Here is a 15058-nt window from a genome sequence, read left to right as displayed (position 1 = left end):
TCTACCCTACACATAGCTACCACATTAATTATCATCAAGATGCCATCTTGATGAGATCGTTTTTCTGCTCAAACCTTTTTTTTTTTTTTTTTTGCTGCCTATCTGACAAAGTCCAAACTCTTTCTTAGGGCATCTAAATTTCTCTGAATTCTGCTTTCCATGTTCTAAAGTTGATGCCTATTTCTTTTCTGCATGACACTCCTACTATATTTAAAGCTCTTTACTTCCACCCAAACCCATCTTGTGCCTTTTTCTTAAAGACTTTATTCACCTTTCCCACTTAACACAACCTTCCCCAGCCTCTTGCCATGACTCCCTAATCATGATGTTTTAAACTTCTTGGGAAGAAGACCCACATTCTTCTTCACATGCCTTCTTTCCATCAAATGAAGAGCCCCACAGATACGTGCTGCCTGATTCGATCACTACATCCCATGGTGAGTTTCTTTCCTCCTAACTATCACGCTTTATAGCTGATCTTCTCATTACACACTTTCATTTTGTTCCTCTCGTCTTTCTTGTAGAAGACTTGGGGTCTAGCTTAGGTGGAAGCTTCTTCAAGGTAGAATAAAATCTTATGTGCCTTCATGGATCCCACAATGCCTAGTGTGGTGTTTAACACTGCTTAGTCGGCTTCAATGATATAAGATAAAAAACAGTGAAATAAAGAAGCAATTGTCATGTACCACAATATTCATTGAAGCTCTATTTACAACAGCCAGGACGTGGAAGCAACTGAAGTGTCCATCGACAGATGAATGGATAAAGAAGATGAGGCACATATATACAATGGAATATTACTCAGCCATAAAAAGAAACGAAATTGAGTTATTTGTAGTGAGGTGGATGGACCTAGAGTCTGTCATACAGAGTGAAGTTAAGTCAGAAAGAGAAAAACAAATACCCTATGCTAACACATATATATGGAATCTAAAAAAAAAAAATGGTCATGAAGAACCTAGGGGCAGGACAGGAATAAAGACAGACATAGAGAATGGACTTGAGGATATTGGGAGGGGGAAGGGTAAGCTGGGACGAAGTGAGAGAATGGCACTGACATATATACACTACCAAATGTAAAACAGATAGCTAGTGGGAAACAGCCGCACAGCACAGGGAGATCAGCTCGGTGCTTTGTGACCACCTAGAGGGGTGGGATAGGGAGGGTGGGAGGGAGACGCAAGAGGGAGGAGATATGGGGATATACGTATGCGTATAGCTGATTCACTTTGTTATACAGTGGCAACTAACACAACAATGTAAAGCAATTATACTCCAATAAGGATGTTAAAATATAAATTTAAAAAATTAAAAATTTTTTTAGAAAAAGAAGCAATTGTCTGTCTCTTAGGTTAATGCACTTGGCACTTAGCAGCGTGTTTGACACTTAATTAGCACTCTGCAAACAGTAGCTCCATCACGACGATGACGACGAGGATAACTTTAGAAGCAGTAGGAGCTTGCAGAACTACACCCCAAATACTACGACAGTTTCAAGAGTTTAGGGGTAGCTGATGCAAAGAACATTGCTAACTCTGGGTTCAAGCGTACGTGCTGACGACAGCCTGGGCCCATACTGGAGCTGGCTTTCCCTATTCCTCGCTACCATCACCGTCTATGTCCTCCCACCCCCAACCCAAAGATGAAGAGTTCTTAACTGAATGTATAACCCTCCCTTCAAGGCTGGCTCAGTCCGAAACAGTTAAAATGTGCAAGCATGAATCGGATCCAGGAGTACTCTGGCAGAATTTTTCACAGAAGATTAACCACTAATACGTCGACCTGAAGCAAACCGACAGTGTATGGAGAGGTGACGGAAAGCGATATTTACATCTTCAAAAGAAAGACTACTCCTTCTCCCACCAGGGTAACCTTTCCCCCAGTTTGTGTAATGCACTCCTCGGCCATCCGTCCAAAGGAACGTGTGCTCTGAATTGACATCGTTCAGCCCAGTCCAGGCGTGAAAAGTGGAGTTTTTCATATGATACGTAAGGAATGCTGAAAGAAAGTTTCACAAGATCATTGTGAACTTTGAGGGGAAAGACTCCAATATCAAAAATACTCAGAATACATGAATTTATAAATACCGAGCATGTGATTAATGTCTTTATTATCATTTAAAAGCACTTACCATGAAAACAAACACATTCTGACCTGAGCAGCATGTTATCACGTCAACTTTGGACTTTGTTTCTCATAAGAAAAGTCTAGGTATTATCTGGGTCACTGCAGATAGCTGTATAGGTTGTGCCCTACCCAAGGACCCTGGGGTGCTGGGGCCGGGGAGGCTGAAATCCACCCTACGCCCCACCCTCCATTTTGTACACCCAGATCTGGGTTATGGCTGCCTACCATCCTGCACTAAGAGGTACATTTTTCTAATTCACGCACGGTCATCCTGTACTAGTTAGCACGTGTCCTGTTTCTATAAATAAGATAACCTGATTATACTGGGTTGGCCAAAAAGTTCGCTCAGGTTCTTCTAAAATGGATTAAAGACCTAAATGTAAGGCCAGACACTATCAAACTCTTAGAGGAAAACATAGGCAGAACACTCTATGACATACATCATAGCAAGATCCTTTTTGACCCACCTCCTAGAGAAATGGAAATAAAACCAAAAATAAACAAATGGGACCTAATGAAACTTCAAAGCTTTTGCACAGCAAAGGAAACCATAAACAAGACCAAAAGACAACCCTCAGAATGGGAGAAAATATTTGCAAATGAAGCAACTGACAAAGGATTAATCTCCAAAATTTACAAGCCACTCATGCAGCTCAATAACAAAAAAACAAACAACCCAATCCAAAAATGGGCAGAAGACCTAAATAGACATTTCTCCAAAGAAGATATACAGACTGCCAACAAACACATGAAAGGATGCTCAACATCACTAATCATTAGAGAAATGCAAATCAAAACTACCATGAGATATAATCTCACACCGGTCAGAATGGCCATCATCAAAAAATCTAGAAACAATAAATGCTGGAGAGGGTGTGGAGAAAAGGGAACCCTCTTGCACTGTTGGTGGGAATGTAAATTGATACAGTCACTATGGAGAACAGTATGGAGGTCCCTTAAAAAACTACAAATAGAACTACCATATGACCCAGCAATCCCACTACTGGGCATATACCCTGAGAAAACCATAATTCAAAAAGAGTCATGTACCAAAATGTTCATTGCAGCTCTATTTACAATAGCCAGGATATGGAAGCAACCTAAGTGCCCATCATCGGATGAATGGATAAAGAAGATGTGGCACATATATACAATGGAATATTACTTAGCCATAAAAAGAAATGAAATTGAGATATTTGTAGTGAGGTGGATGGACCTAGAGTCTGTCATACAGAGTGAAGTAAGTCAGAAAGAGAAAAACAAATACCATATGCTAACACATATATATGGAATCTAAAAAAAAAAAAAAAAGGTCATGAAGAACCCAGGGGCAAGACAGGAATAAAGACGCAGACCTACCAGAGAATGGACTTGAGGATATGGGGAGGGGGAAGGGTGAGGTGGGACGAAGTGAGAGAGTGGCTTGGACATATATACACTACCAAACGTAAAGTAGATGGCTAGTGGGAAACAGCCGCATAGCACAGGGAGATCAGCTCGGTGCTTTGTGACCACCTAGAGGGTGGGAGAGGGAGGGTGGGAGGGAGGGAGATGCAAGAGGGAAGAGATATGGGAACATATGTATAACTGATTTACTTTGTTATAAAGCAGAAACTAACACACCATTGTAAAGCAATTATACTGCAATAAAGATGTTTTTTTAAAAAAAAAGGCATGGAGATTAGAAAAAAAAAGGATGTTATGGAAAAACCCGAACGAACTTTTTGGCCAACATAATAATAACTAGGGGCCAAAGAGAACTCTTAACCTTAAAAAGTTCTGAAAATAAAAACTATTTGTCAAAACGAAAAAGCATTAGGCTGTCAAATGATCACCACCTTGGACTGACAAACCAAAAGAGCTACCCAAATGGAACTCCTCCAGGACAGCCAGTCCCTAAGCGGTCAGCAGCCATCCACATCCACTGCGCATGCTTGGACCCAGGGGGCATCCTGGTGCTAAGTGCTCACATCACTGGGAGAGAAATTCAGAGAAAGCAGGACAAATATGGCCTCTTGCTTCTTTATCAATTCTGTGGCAGACAGGATTGTGGCAAATATCCAGAAACTCTAAAAGGCTTAAATGTACATGTTCCCCATTCCTTCTCCAGCAGCCCATCCCCATGCCTGCCACACCATGGCAGCCGCCTTCTGAGGCCAGCAACCTCACCTGCCAGGAGCTGTGGACACCAAGGACACTAGATGGGACCGAGTGAATGAGCACGGACTCTACGGGACAATTTCCAAACTCTGCTTAAACACGACTCCTGAATGCAAATAGGAAACCAAATGACTAAGCACTTGGGTTACTAATAGAAAATGTAAAATAGAAAGAAGGCCACAGATATTATCTGTTTATTCATGAACAAACAGTTCCACGGAAGGGTCATTGCTACATGCTTACTCTTCGGCAGAGTAATAGACACCACTACACTGCTCAGAGATTTGCTTATTTCTCAATTAACTCAAAGTAAAAAAAAAAGAAAGAAAAGAAATTTCTTATAATATTTTTCAGAAAGAAAAGAGCATGGGTAGATATTTACTTTGGTTTTTTTTTATTTCCTAAATAAGATCATAACTCTTGCCTTATCCCCAACTTGAAATGAAATGTGGAAAAGCTCTACCTGCCAATATTTCAACACTGACTTGTTTTCTGCCAAGAACCACAAAAAGAATTCAACAGCGTGTGCCTGTGTTGCCAGGAATAATGTTAGTTTATCTGAAAATTGTTCCCTTCTGCACATCTCTATGACCCAGGTTCTAATTTTGTTATGGCAAGAATCAGCTCTTTGTGGTTAAGAGAGGGAATCAGTTATTGTGCTTCTCTGCTGGGCAGCTAAGCCCAGAATGTGGTAGACCAGTTAGAGAAATGTGAGTATTATATCCCTGAATTTTTTTTATTGTGTGCTATGGTTTGACACTTTTCTTTCAGTGTCTGGCAAGCTGCTGAACTTGTCAAAGGTTCTCAGTGAAAGCCTGGTTGATTTACTGAAGAATGTGTTCCAAGAAAGCACATGGTAGCATTTATGGAGTGAAATTAACACTTAGGAGAGCGCCACACAGCGTTCCAAGGTCTCTCTTCTTTCTTATCTTTTTTGAGGTATATCATTTTTTCCCAATAAATGATTTTGGAAGTCAAAGAACCTCAGAACCAAAAGGGAACTTAGAAATCATCCAGTCTACATTTTTCCCCAACGACATCGCCTAAATTCCTACACACAACAAATATGTATTGGGCATCTTCCATGCTACATACCAGTCAACATATGTAACTCTGCAGCACCCATTTCAGTACCTTCCAACAAAAGCATTTTCACAGCCCTTTAAAAGAACTCACGAAGCATCCCATCCAATTAGTTCTAACTGTTAGAATAACCTAATTTTGAGCCTACATTTGTTTCCCTGTAACTGCCACTCATGGGTTCTAAGTCTTCCTTCTTTAGTGGGACGATCCTTCAAAGTTCACATCCTCTTTTCCAGGCTGTTGAAACCTAGTGTCTTTCAAACCGTCCTCACTGGCTGCTGGCTGTGGTTTCCAAACCTTCATCAGTTTAGCTGCTGTCATCTGAAAGGCCCGCAGTTGGTCAACATCATTTTTAAAGTAACTAATTTAACCTAATGTCTACTTCCAGTACGGTGGCCCCAAAAAGACCATGTGAAAGGGGTCAAGTACCTTTCTCTTGACCACAATATAATGAATTTTACAATCTGCTGTATGTAAGTGGTGTGTTTCTTCATCCTGTCCTTCAAAGCTCTGGCTTATCCTTATGTTTTATCAAATTTATTTTCTCAATTTGTTCAAAGTTCATATTGAAAAATTAGTTTTATTGCATTATAAATTCTATATCAAGTGACTAGAAGAGCAGTAAATGGAAAATGAGCAATTTCTAATTTTATTCCTGGAACTACTCTTCTTCTTTGACTCTTTGGTGAAAAAACTGGTTTGGCAGAAACAGATGGAATTGAAGCTGGAAGACCCAGTTTGATTCCCAGTCCTACCCCTTGCCCTGTAAGCTCCCTGATCTAAGGCTCCCTGAGCACATTTCCTCATTCACAAGGGACTAATGATTCCTGCTTCATAGACCTGTTAGGAAAATGGAAAGGCAACTTACATGTAAAACACTCAGCATAAGGCCTACAGCTAATAAAATAGCTCCCAACATGTGCTTGTTTTCCCTTCCTAGTCTTTACTCTGGAACACCAAAAATTCATTTACTATAAGCAACATTCTACCGTTTTAGGGGGAAAAGTTACATATTTATGTGCATCACTGACTGTAAAATGGCCCACACACCTTGCTCTTTTTCATTGTGTATGGACACCAGATTTCCTCCAAATCCTATGCAAGCTTTTCGTGCCTCTTGCCAATTTTTTCTTTCTTCTTCAACAAATCCAAAGATTTTGAAACACTCGGATGGAAGGAGAAAAAAATCATAGGGATTAGATAAAGATAACAATATTTGCTCTACAGAAATCAAAATGATCCATGAAGATTAGAGCTAAATATACATTTGCTCACAACCAAATAGAAATGCAAAAAAATTGTTAGTTTTAGGGCTTCCGTGGTGGCGCAGTGGTTGGGAGTCCGCCTGCCGATGCAGGGGAGATGGGTTGGTGCCCTGGTCCGGGAGGATCCCACATGCCGTGGAGCGGCTGGGCCCGTGAGCCATGGCCGCTGAGCCTGAGTGTCCGGAGCCTGTGCTCCACAACGGGAGAGGCCACAACAGTGAGAGGCCTGCGTACCGCAAAAAAAAAAAATAAAATAAAATAAAGGAAAAAAAATTGTTAGTTTTAGGGGCTTCCCTGGTGGCGCAGTGGTTGAGAGTCCGCCTGCCGATGCAGGGGACGTGGGTTCGTGCCCCGGTCCGGGAAGATCCCACATGCTACGGAGCGGCTGGGCCCGTAAGCCATGGCCGCTGGGCCTGCGCATCCGGAGCCTGTGCTCCGCAGTGGGAGAGGCCACAGAAGTGAGAGGCCCGCATAATGCAAAAAAAAAAAAAAAATTGTTAGTTTTATTACCCATCAGCTTTCTTTGCAAAGTTTTTTCTCGGGACAAAGGGCATGACTATTTGGGTAATACCGTCAAGTCTACTATCAATTCCCACAGAGAATTTAACATGGAATTTCCACATATTCTTGCCTAAAATTTTTAAAGTGATGAGGCAAGCAAACATTAACTTGCAGCTGAAAGATTTGCATTGCTACTCTCCACACTAGTCAGTGACGTGACTACAACTAAGTTTTCTTAGTACCTTGTAATTATAAAAATTCCAACCTTCCTTACAACCTCCTGGGACCGAGGGTGTGGCAGGGAGAGCCGTGGCATTGATACTACTATTATGGCGTTGACAAATGAAGGCATTTGGAAAACCACAGTTAATATCATTCCAGAACCCTGACAAAGAACAGAACAGTTAAGTTAGATTTACATGCTTAAAAACACTGTTTTTTAAAAAAACTTTTTTAAAAACACTTTTTTACAAAAACCACCTTTGTATTGAAGTACAGTTGATTTACAATGTTGTGTTAGTTTTGGGTGTAAAGCACAGTGACTCAGTTATATATATCAAATTCTTTTCCATTATAGGTTATTACAAGATATTGAATACAGTTTTCTGTGCCATACAGTACGTCCTTGTGGTTTATCTATTTTATATATAGGAGTTAAAAACACTTTTTAAAATGTGTTTCATTTATAATAGCCAAGACATGGAAGCAACCTAAATGTCCATCAAAAGAGGAATGGATAAAGGAGTTGTGGTACATGTATACAATGGAATATTGCTCAGCCATGAAAAAGAATAAAATAATGCCATTTGCAGCAACCTGGATGGACCTAGAGACTGTCATACTGAGTAAAATAAGTCCGGAAGAGAAAGAGAAATATCATATGATACTGCTTATATGCAGAATCTAAAAAAAAAAATGATACAAACGAACTTATTTACAAAACAGAAACGGACTCACACACTTAGAAAATGAACTTATGGTTACCGGGGGGGATAGTTAGGGAGTTTGGTATTGACATGTATACCCTACTATATTTAAAATAAATAACCAACAAGGAAAAAAAAGATAATAAAAAGCTTACCCCCCAAAAAATAAATAAATTTTTAAAATGTGTTTATATTTTATAAGGATTCTTAAAAATGGTTTATACTACAAACATCATTTTTACACAAGAGATAAGAAAGATCTATGTGATACCCTTTTGCGCTTTCACTTAAACCAATAATAGTTCAACTTTATAGAGAGTTTACTATGAGCAAAGCACATACTAGATGTTGCAGGTTATTATCTAAATAGCCAGTAATTGCTAATAATAATAATCTAATAAACTTTATATACGAAGCATTTGCTTAGTGTTTTAGATGTATTATCTCACTCTTCTCGACAACTGATACATTCTGTTATTATTCCCATTTTACAGATAAAGACATAGAGATAAAGGAGATAGATAAACATTCTGGATACTTTCCTCATTCAGAACATGAAGACATGTTTCATAAAATGAGAAGTGAGAAGATTGTGTCATTTAATTAGAGTAAACGTTATGCATCCATTCTCTTTACAAATTGAACAGTTATGTTGCTAAAATTAGAATTCTCCTTGATTCTCTCTCCTTTTCTTGTCTGATTTAAGCACACAACTTGCTACTTTTAGCCTAAAGATGTAGCAAATGACACGTCATACCACAAGGCAGATTCAAGAAGATTGTGATCTTGTCTACCTGAATTTGAATACATGGTGACACAGTTTTCATCATCATTTGCAAAATTGGGTTCCCCTGTGGCCCAAGCCACATAATCCACTTTGCTTCCATCCATCCAACTGGAAAAGAAAATTCAGCCGGTTAGCAAAAATCCAATCAGAAGAGTTGGCTACAGCCTAGCGGTGGGAACAGGCAAGTCAATCAAGATGAAGACAGCACAGCATCTGAAGCAAAGAGAAGAGTTTTCTAGAGAGAGCAGCAGGAAACCCCTACAGGTCATGGGTGCTGCCCCGGGGAACTGAGGTCTCCTGTAGTAACTGGATGCCTGGCTCGTCTGCTTTCTTTTCCCTCCCTGGAAGAAGTACTTTTATTCTTGATGTGAGAGAAGAAACGGAGATCCCAGTTACCCTGGAAGTGCACCAGAAGTAAACATCCTCCCATAGGACTTCTTAGGCACGAGTCCCACAAAACAAAACCACCCACAGACAGATGGAGAATACAGAGTTTCTCACTGGGCCTCTTCTCTGATTTTCATGTTTACTCTGGTTTCCCCTAAGGTAGGTGAGCCAATACTCGTTTTCATAAATTACGGAAATTCGGGGGCCGTTTGTTAGCTGGAAGGAGACTAGGAGATCACCGAATTCGACCCTCTCATTTGGAGGATGGTTAAAATGGATGCTTGTCCAAAGGAGCACCACACATTTCTGATCTTTAAAAATAATGAGAGTGAGTTTGGGTCTTTCTTGCCAAAAATGGCAACAGCAGTCACGTGGAACATATGTGGTTAATACCCCTATGCAGGAGCCAGGAAGACAAACTTGCTCTTCAAACTTAGAAGAACGTGGGTACAGATGAACAAGGAAAGAAACCCCCCAAAATGTACTAATTTCCTCCCTCCTGCAGCTTCTGCTGGTCCCTGAACCTAATGAAAAACAGTATAGTCATTCCTTTGAAGGGAAAGCATTTCAGTCAGTTGAAAGAATACTTCAAAGCAGTGCTCCGAAAGCAGGAAGAGAGGCAACACGAAAGGCCCCTTTGGTTTTAGGCACCAAGGACAGTCCAAATGGGAATAAATTTTCAAATAATTTCAATATTCATATCTGTATATCTTCCTAGCAGACGATTAACTAACAGTTGATGACCTCCTGAAACAAAGAGAGGTGACATTTTGCAAGATTCAAGCAGAGTCTGAGTTGTTTGAGATTTATAATGCTGAAATATTTAACAGGATTTTTAAAAATTGGTTTTTGTTTTTAAGGTGCTTTGTAGGTTGAGAGCCCAGCAGGATTTTTTTTTACATTTATTCAGCAGAACCAAAATCTGAAAATCACTTTGTGTTGCTCATCAGATCACTGTCCTAAGTAAAGTTGTTTTATTTTGATTTACTTACGTAAACTTTTTATCCAAGCTGATCAATAGACCAATAAAATATGCTGGCTGTGCATCATTCCTGTTGACCTAGAACATGGAAGTTTACATACAGTTTAATCTGTACTTAGATGATAAGCAAATTCTTAAATAAAACCTACAGATTAACGAGGCAGGCTGTTTGGGGACTTTTCCAAGGAGGCATTCAGACAGAAACTTTGTTGTATATTCAATGGTTTTCATAGAAGTGGAAAAGTATGCACATTATATAACAACCTGCATTTATATAGCAAATACCTTAAGACATTCTCTGTAACATCAGATGTCATTAGTAATTAGACACTATTAAAGACGTTCTTTAAAACAAAGTAGCCATTTGGGATTATGTGTCTAAGGAAAGACTTCTCCACCCACATATATACTGGTGCAATATTAGGAAATATCCTGAGAATTTCAAACCATGGTATATCTACGAAGATGGAGATAAGTCATGCTACACTCCAATACCTTTGTGATCAAATGAATTTTTATTGTTGAACTTATTTTTTTCCTTCTCTCCCTCTTACCTCCTTTCTGGAAAACAATAAAGATGCCATGAAGATTTTTAAAGAGAAAGATCAAGCCAAGGACGCTTGGAAAAAAACCAATTATACCTTCACTGTTAGCTGACAATTTCGGCACAACCAATAAAGACTTTTATATGAATAATCAAGCTGTACTATCTATTAACCAAGAATCTGGTTAAGACATAAATTATAATCAACTTGCACTAAACACAAAGGGTCCAGGATTGATATATAACAACTAGTTAAGAATGATAATCTTTGAAAATCAAATTAGTGAACTCAAAGCCATCAAGTCTGGATTCTCCCAAAGCCCAGGCTAAACACTGTTTCTGGGTTCTCTGATTCTCCACTGAATACTCCAGCAATCAGGTCATTCACTTCTGCGATGGCTAACACCCAGCATCCCTGCCCTGACACTCACATCTTTACCCCTGACCTTAGGAGGTTCAAATTCAGCACTTAATTGGAAATTGCACCACGGGGTAGCAATCGTAGACATTGTCCTTGCTTAGCACATGTCACTGTTCCATTCTGAAATTAATCATATGCTTACATATTTCCATAGAAACTTCTTTTCGCTTTCACTTCGGATAGAAACAAGATCACCAAAATTCCTCTTGCAAAATTCTCGTGCCTTGTCCATGGTTTCCTTCTCTTTGCTAAAGTAATACTGGTAGTCTTTGTAAATAGCCCACCCATCGTCAGTGATTGGTGGATCTGAAAAATCAGTGAAGAAAAGGTGATGAATTTTATTTAGACAAATTCAAGAATCTGGTATGTATGCCACACAAAAGTGAAAAGAGCAGAGTAGCGCTATCAGAGGTATCTGCAGCTCTGAGAGCTCAGAAGGAGAAGGAAGTTGATGCCAATACAGACTGAATCACCTAAATCCAAATATCTACTTTCCACTAACTCTGTAAAAACTAGTTACTTTTCTTCTCAGCTAAGTTCCATGGATCATTATTGGGTAAAAGAACTCCCAATGTTACATTCATCAATAGGAGATGGAAAGATTGACGTACACGCACCCATGATGTTTTAGGTTCAAAGAGTGGAAAGTGTGAGAAAGCAACTTTCATCTTGATCTAACAAAGAACTTGTAAAAGATGGACTTGGGTGCTTCGATGTGTAATTGAAGAACCAAGGAATTCAGGTACCAGGAGGGTTCCGAAGGCTTTTTCCCAACTATGGAATTCTATGGTTCTGTGCTATAGTAGGCTGAGTAAAAGCCCCAAAGATGCCCAGGTCTTAATCTCTGGAATCTGTGACTGTTATACAGGAAAACGTACTTTGTAGACATGATTAAGTTAAGAACCTTCAGATGGAGAGATTACCCTAAATTATCTGGTTGGGCCCTAAATGTAAATCATCAGTATCCTTACAGAGGGAGATGTGAGTACAGAAGAAGGTGGTGATGTGACAAACGAAGGAAGATGCTACACTGCTGGTTTTGAAGATAAAGGGAGGGGCCGTGAACCAACAAATGCAAGGAATGCCGCTCTAGCAGCTTGTGACAAGGAAGTAGATTCACCCTTAGAGGCTCTGGAGGGAGCATGGTCCTGCCTATCCCTTGATTTCAGCCCAGGGAAACTGAGTTCACATCTCTGACCTCCAGAACTGTAAGGGAATAAATGTGTGTAGCTTTAAGCCACCAAGCTTGTGGTAGTTTGTTACAGCAGCCATAGGAAACTAATACATGAGGGCCTTGGATTTGATTCATGAAAGCTGAGAAGTGATATTAACATGCCTTACGTTTGTGCATGGAAGTATCAGTCTGGAGGAGTAGAGCCAAACTTTCATGAGATTCGCAAAGATATTAAGAACCCCTTCTCTCCACCTTCCTAGGGTAAGGTTTTTGGTTTGTTTGTCTGTTTTGGTTTTGGTTTGTTTTTTTTTTTCCATTGAGAAAGGAAAGAGGAAAAAAATGAATCTATTTTCTATTTCTATCAATATAGAAATCAGGAAAAAAGGAAACACCTACTGTCTTGAGGAGCTGGGGTTGGCTCAGGCTTTGGCGTTTGTCCTGGAAAACAAAAGAAAATTAGATATAAACAGTGCTTGAACTTGTGCTATTACATATCCTTCTTGTTTCACTATTTTCACGGGTCAATATAGCTAAAAACTTAACTGCTCTCTCTTTCTCTTCCTCCCTCCCAATCTTCAATTCTCCTATCAGTTGTGGGGGAGAAGAATAAAGAGAAACAGAATTAGGAGTTAAGAGTTATTCAGACCAGGTCCAACAATACCACCAGAAATTGGAAGACAGTTTTTTAGGCCCCAAAAGTAACATCATAAAAAAGAAAGAAAAGAACGTGAGTTTTGGAATCAGAAAGTCTAAGTTCAAATCCCAGTTTGGGGGTTAAATGTCTTACCCTTAACTTTCTCAACTGCAAAAAGGAGTTAGTCACACACGTAAAGAGATGGGGTAAAATGTGAGTTACTTGTGTTTAGAAAGTGCTCAACAGATGTTCGTTTTGCAGTGGTGCATCTTATAACGAGCTGTGAAAGTACTTAAATTTTCATTATTTGAAACCATTAAATACGAACTATTTATTTACAAAATATAGTTTCTTCAAAAAACTTATTCTTGGGGCTCCCCTGGTAGCACAGTGATTAAGAATCCACCTGCCAATGCAGGGGACACGGGTTCGATCCCACATGCCGCGGAGCAACTAAGCCTGTGTGCCACAACTACTGAGCCTGTGAGCCACAACTACTGAGGCCACACAACACAGCTACTGAAGCCTGTGCACCTAGAGCCCGTGCTCCGCAGCAAGAGAAGCCCTTGCTCGCTGCAGCTAGAGAAAGCTCGCCTGCAGCAACGAAGACCCAACGCAGCCAAAAATAAATTAAAAAGAAAAGAAAACTTATTCTTACTAAATGTTTGTTTTATGAAACATTACATGAAATATTTTTCTTTCCAAGTAGTTGCTAATACTTGGACTTTGCTGGAATCCAATAAAAGGACTCAAGTTACTTAGCTTTTGGTTTAATGAATTTAACATCTGTAAGAACAGAGCTACTAATAATACAAAAGGAAATTAGTCTTTGGTAGCTAAGAGACTTTTAAAGAAAAACTGGCCACTATTTATTCTTCCATTCTGAAAACATTGGGAACACTCCTATAAGCCAGAGTAAAGAAAATAAGCAGACAGACAGTAGGAGAGCGACACGGTATCTTTAGCGATGGAGCTGGAACAGTAGCCAAGGATCCCCGACAGCAGGAGGCGACGTGGTTCCATTTATCTGTCCACAGAAGAGGAAGTGATACATATTTTGGTTCAAGGGTGGACCTGTTTATCTGGAAAGAATCTGACTCGGACATGTGGAACTTTCTGAGTCACAAATCATGACGGATAAGTAGGCATTGGTCATTTGCGGCCATCAATAACATGGTGGGTCTTACAGCATCAGGGGCCTCAAAATGGCGCCAGTTCTTTGATTGAACATTTCCTTGAGAAATCCATAAGCAGCATATTCAGACTGAGGGAAACTTTCACCTATTGGATGACTAACGTGGGTCAGAGGGTGGAAACGCCCAAACAGAAACCGCACCCTCATTACTCTGCTTACAGAGTAGAACACCTACCCACTCCCATGCCTATAGGACCTGAGCAAGAACCGCAGCTCGTGGGAATTATTTTGGAGGACGTGACTCTGGTCCAGGACTCCCGGGTGGCCTTTTGATCTTCTGTTCCTTTGGAACATTTATCTGTGCTCAGCGACTTCATTCTTATCCTGTGAAATGATGGCCCCTGCCAATTCCCTTATTTTGTTTGTTTGGTTCCACAGATAAAGGGAAGATACTGGGATCACTGGAGGTTAGTTCTCCAATCTGAGATAAAGGAGAGGACAGATCATCATACCTTTTCGTATCTGGCAAATCCAGTTGTTAAGATGTTCACAGTTAATATCGTTCCAGGACATACCAGGGTCACCTTTCAACTCACCACAGTACTCAACATTTTGATAATTATTAGGTTCTCCATAAGCCCAATTTTCATAGGAAACCTATATTAGAAACATTACATTACAACCATTAGCCATTTTTATCAGCCAATGCCAATCAACCATCCAAACACAAAAGGAAAGATGTTTACATTTCTTAATCGCTTCAGTTTTTTTTCACAATAGGTTTGTTTTGCAAACAAGTTTTATGAACACAGCTGGGAAAGAAATAGCTCTCATTACATGGAAACTTCTGAAGTCAAATAGAGTATGCTATTAAGTATTATAAAATTTCTTTCCCCCTAATTAAATAGAATGGATCCAGGGCCATGAAAGTG

At 39.8% G+C, this 15058-nt stretch overlaps 1 protein-coding gene across 1 annotated transcript in view; it reads right to left on the bottom strand.

The window, feature by feature from the left end:
* The window catches only part of MRC1 (mannose receptor C-type 1), a 96475-nt gene that overhangs the window by 22389 nt on the left and 59028 nt on the right, over positions 1 to 15058 (bottom strand). The window contains exons 15-22 of the mRNA XM_065872619.1: positions 14639 to 14783; positions 12754 to 12795; positions 11326 to 11489; positions 10229 to 10296; positions 8857 to 8957; positions 7379 to 7521; positions 6421 to 6535; positions 1832 to 1998 (exon numbers count right to left, since the gene is read on the bottom strand). Of these exons, the coding sequence (XP_065728691.1) occupies positions 1832 to 1998; positions 6421 to 6535; positions 7379 to 7521; positions 8857 to 8957; positions 10229 to 10296; positions 11326 to 11489; positions 12754 to 12795; positions 14639 to 14783 (945 nt within the window). The remainder of the gene's footprint in view (positions 1 to 1831; positions 1999 to 6420; positions 6536 to 7378; positions 7522 to 8856; positions 8958 to 10228; positions 10297 to 11325; positions 11490 to 12753; positions 12796 to 14638; positions 14784 to 15058) is intronic.

The sequence above is a fragment of the Phocoena phocoena genome, chromosome 2, assembly GCF_963924675.1.
Source record: "Phocoena phocoena chromosome 2, mPhoPho1.1, whole genome shotgun sequence".
Classification (NCBI taxonomy): Eukaryota; Metazoa; Chordata; class Mammalia; order Artiodactyla; family Phocoenidae; genus Phocoena; species Phocoena phocoena.
Note: the sequence above shows the minus strand (reverse complement) of the source record. Positions and strands in the feature narration are given on the sequence as shown.